General features: G+C 41.1%; 1 protein-coding gene across 1 annotated transcript; it reads left to right on the top strand.

Annotated features, from left to right (window-relative positions):
* Positions 1-417: 417 nt before the first annotated feature.
* On the top strand, positions 418-2,527 carry LOC135220158 (protein spaetzle-like). The gene is made up of 2 exons (XM_064257450.1): positions 418-461; positions 1,161-2,527. Exons 1-2 carry the CDS (start codon positions 444-446, stop codon positions 1,875-1,877), a joined length of 735 nt encoding a protein of 244 aa, XP_064113520.1. The 5' UTR covers positions 418-443; the 3' UTR covers positions 1,878-2,527.
* Positions 2,528-2,644: the final 117 nt, after the last annotated feature.

Raw genomic sequence — 2,644 nt, 5'->3', positions numbered from 1 at the left:
AGAACCGTTACCTAGGGACATACACGTAATTAACAATTATGCAGTACTGCCTTTCTAATCACTCGTCATGTATGGGAGTTTTTTTTTTTTAATCCTAACAACATTCTTCATTCAACGGTGCAAACATTTCACGCTTGACTGTGAGGAATGTCTCAATTAAACGCGACGTTGATTGACGTCTATTGAATTCTCCACAATGACCGCAAATTAGCGCATACTCTCGCTTTAGCAAACAGACCTTTCTTTCATTAGTGCTAGGGAATTGATAACCTTGATAAGCATCCCGTCTGGAAAAATGGCTTAAGGTATTGTGCGTGTGTGGCTCTGAAGCTCTGACCAAGGTCATCCGAGGTAAACCAGAGAGCGATGGTAGGGGACAAGAGTATATAAGAGAAAGGTGGGGTCAGTGTTGGCACAGTTCGGCTTCTGAACTCGAACAGATCATGGCTATTCAGGCGCTGGTGAGTCGATTTCGTAGAAATATTCTTTAATCACTCTTCTCTTCTTCTTCTTCTTCTTCTTCTTCTTCTTCTTCTTCTTCTTCTTCTTCTTCTTCGTAGCAGAGAAAATTTATGTAAGTACAAAAGAATCCTACGAAATTGTCTGCATTTCATTGGGTAAAGTTTCATTTAACAAGTTCGATTCTCATTTTTTATTAGTAAAGAGGCTAATTTTGAAAATACAATAACTTGCAGGCTAAGCATTTGTAGTACTGATATTGAAACTTCATCTATAACATAAAACTATTTTCTCGTAACTTTGAGCTTCCTAATGCTGTGACTGATTCTCCCTTCATACTGCCAGCATATGGAATTCTCTCCCAGCTCGCGTTTTCTTTAGTTTTTATATTTAACTTCTTTGTCATTCCTACTCTTGCCTAGATTATCTCTTGGCCAGATAAGGATGGCGGCATAGCTTGATACATCCATTAGCTTATAAGTTAATGTCATCCTTTCGCTTCTAAAAAAGTCCATGTTTATCTGTTTATGTTAAATCAAGTAAATATATTGTTTTCTTTTGTGTGTATGGGTGAGAGCAGTTTAAAATGTATCTATAAATCCCATATCCATTGTTGTACCTTCTATTTTATTTCTTATCAATATTCATTTCATTCATGAAATATATCGGTTTTTAAGAATGTCCTCTTTCATTTCTTCTAGACATTCTCCCTACTGGTGGCAGCCACAGCCGCTACCTCGTCCAGCCACGTCATGATCAGTTTCGGCAACGGAAAAACGGTCGAATATAGCAACGGCCACGCATCCACATCCTATCATCCTCAGCCTAAGGCTCAGCCATCCTACCGTCCTGCTACATCCCACCACCCTGCTCCTTCTTACAAATCTGCTCCTTCTTACCACTCGGAGCCTGAGGTCCCTGCTTGTGCCGAGCTGACCAATTCTACTTGGTGTCTGGAAGATGGAGAATACCCTGAGTATGAGATCAAACACGCTATCCAGTACCATCTGGATAAGTTCAATGCCCTGTATGCCGACGTCGCCGACCTCAACACAGAGCTCTCCGTCGAGCGCCCAGACACCCTGGAGGAGGAGACCTACCTCTGCCCTTCGGAGACCTCCTACATAAGGCCTCTGAGGGCGCAGAACACGGAAGGCAGATGGAGGCTCGTCATCAACGAAATCAACGTTCATTACAAGACCTTCACGCAGACTGCTCGTATCGAGGAGTGTCTTGCGGCAGGAGAGGAGTGCCCCAAGGTGCCCATATGCTACGAATCCACCTGTCTTCAGAAGTCCGTCTACCAACGCTTTGTGGTCTACGATCCCTACGACCAGTACTTCCCGTTCGCCATTGAGTCTTTCAAGTTACCTGCGAGCTGTGCTTGCCTCTTGGGAGCATACACCATCGACCACTAAAGGAGAAAATCTCTTAACTTTCGATTTTCTAACACGAAACGGTTATTTCTAAGTTTAAGGATAATTGACTCCCGTGGTGCACTCATGAGTCAGGTAGTTATCTTGTCTTAATTCATCTTTAATCCATACATAAACCAGGTGATTTATTGTCTTGTAGTTTTACATAATGGTTCAAGAGCCAGGTAGTTACATTTATATAATATTTCGTAACATGTTCTGAGTTTTTTGGTGATCCATCGTAATGCATTCATGAGCGCATCTGTGAGCACTCATGATTCAGGTAGCTAGCTAAATTTACTTATTTCACCATAGTTCATTAACCAGGTGATTGGTTATCTTGCAGTTCTCCAGACATAGGTAGTTAGCGTTTGTAATCTGTCATAATCCATCAAAGCACTCTCTGTAATCCATCGTAATGCACTCATGGGGGCATCTGTGAGGATGTTGCCTTAAATCGTACATTATTTTCTTTTAAAACTTCACTAACAGAATTAGATGCTGTGATGAGCCTTTTCTAGTCCCTGAGCGTGATGTAGATTGCCTGCGGTAAACGTGAAGAAAGCAGTTCTCTAGTCATCGTAACTTACATGATTATCATTACCTCAAGCATCTGTGCTCAATGGTGATTTATCTCGAGAATAAACTATGATGAAACGTAACTAGCTCTGTTTTATTGGTGTTTTTACATATAACAAGCCGTTCATTGATAATACATAAGTGATCGAATCATCGTTTTGTAAGGTATTTCACAACTTTCTTTTAGAAAT

Source organism: Macrobrachium nipponense, chromosome 1 (assembly GCF_015104395.2).
Source record: "Macrobrachium nipponense isolate FS-2020 chromosome 1, ASM1510439v2, whole genome shotgun sequence".
In the NCBI taxonomy this organism is placed as follows: Eukaryota; Metazoa; Arthropoda; class Malacostraca; order Decapoda; family Palaemonidae; genus Macrobrachium; species Macrobrachium nipponense.
The sequence above is the reverse complement of the archived record's forward strand: the minus strand, read 5'-3'. Positions and strand labels throughout refer to the sequence as shown.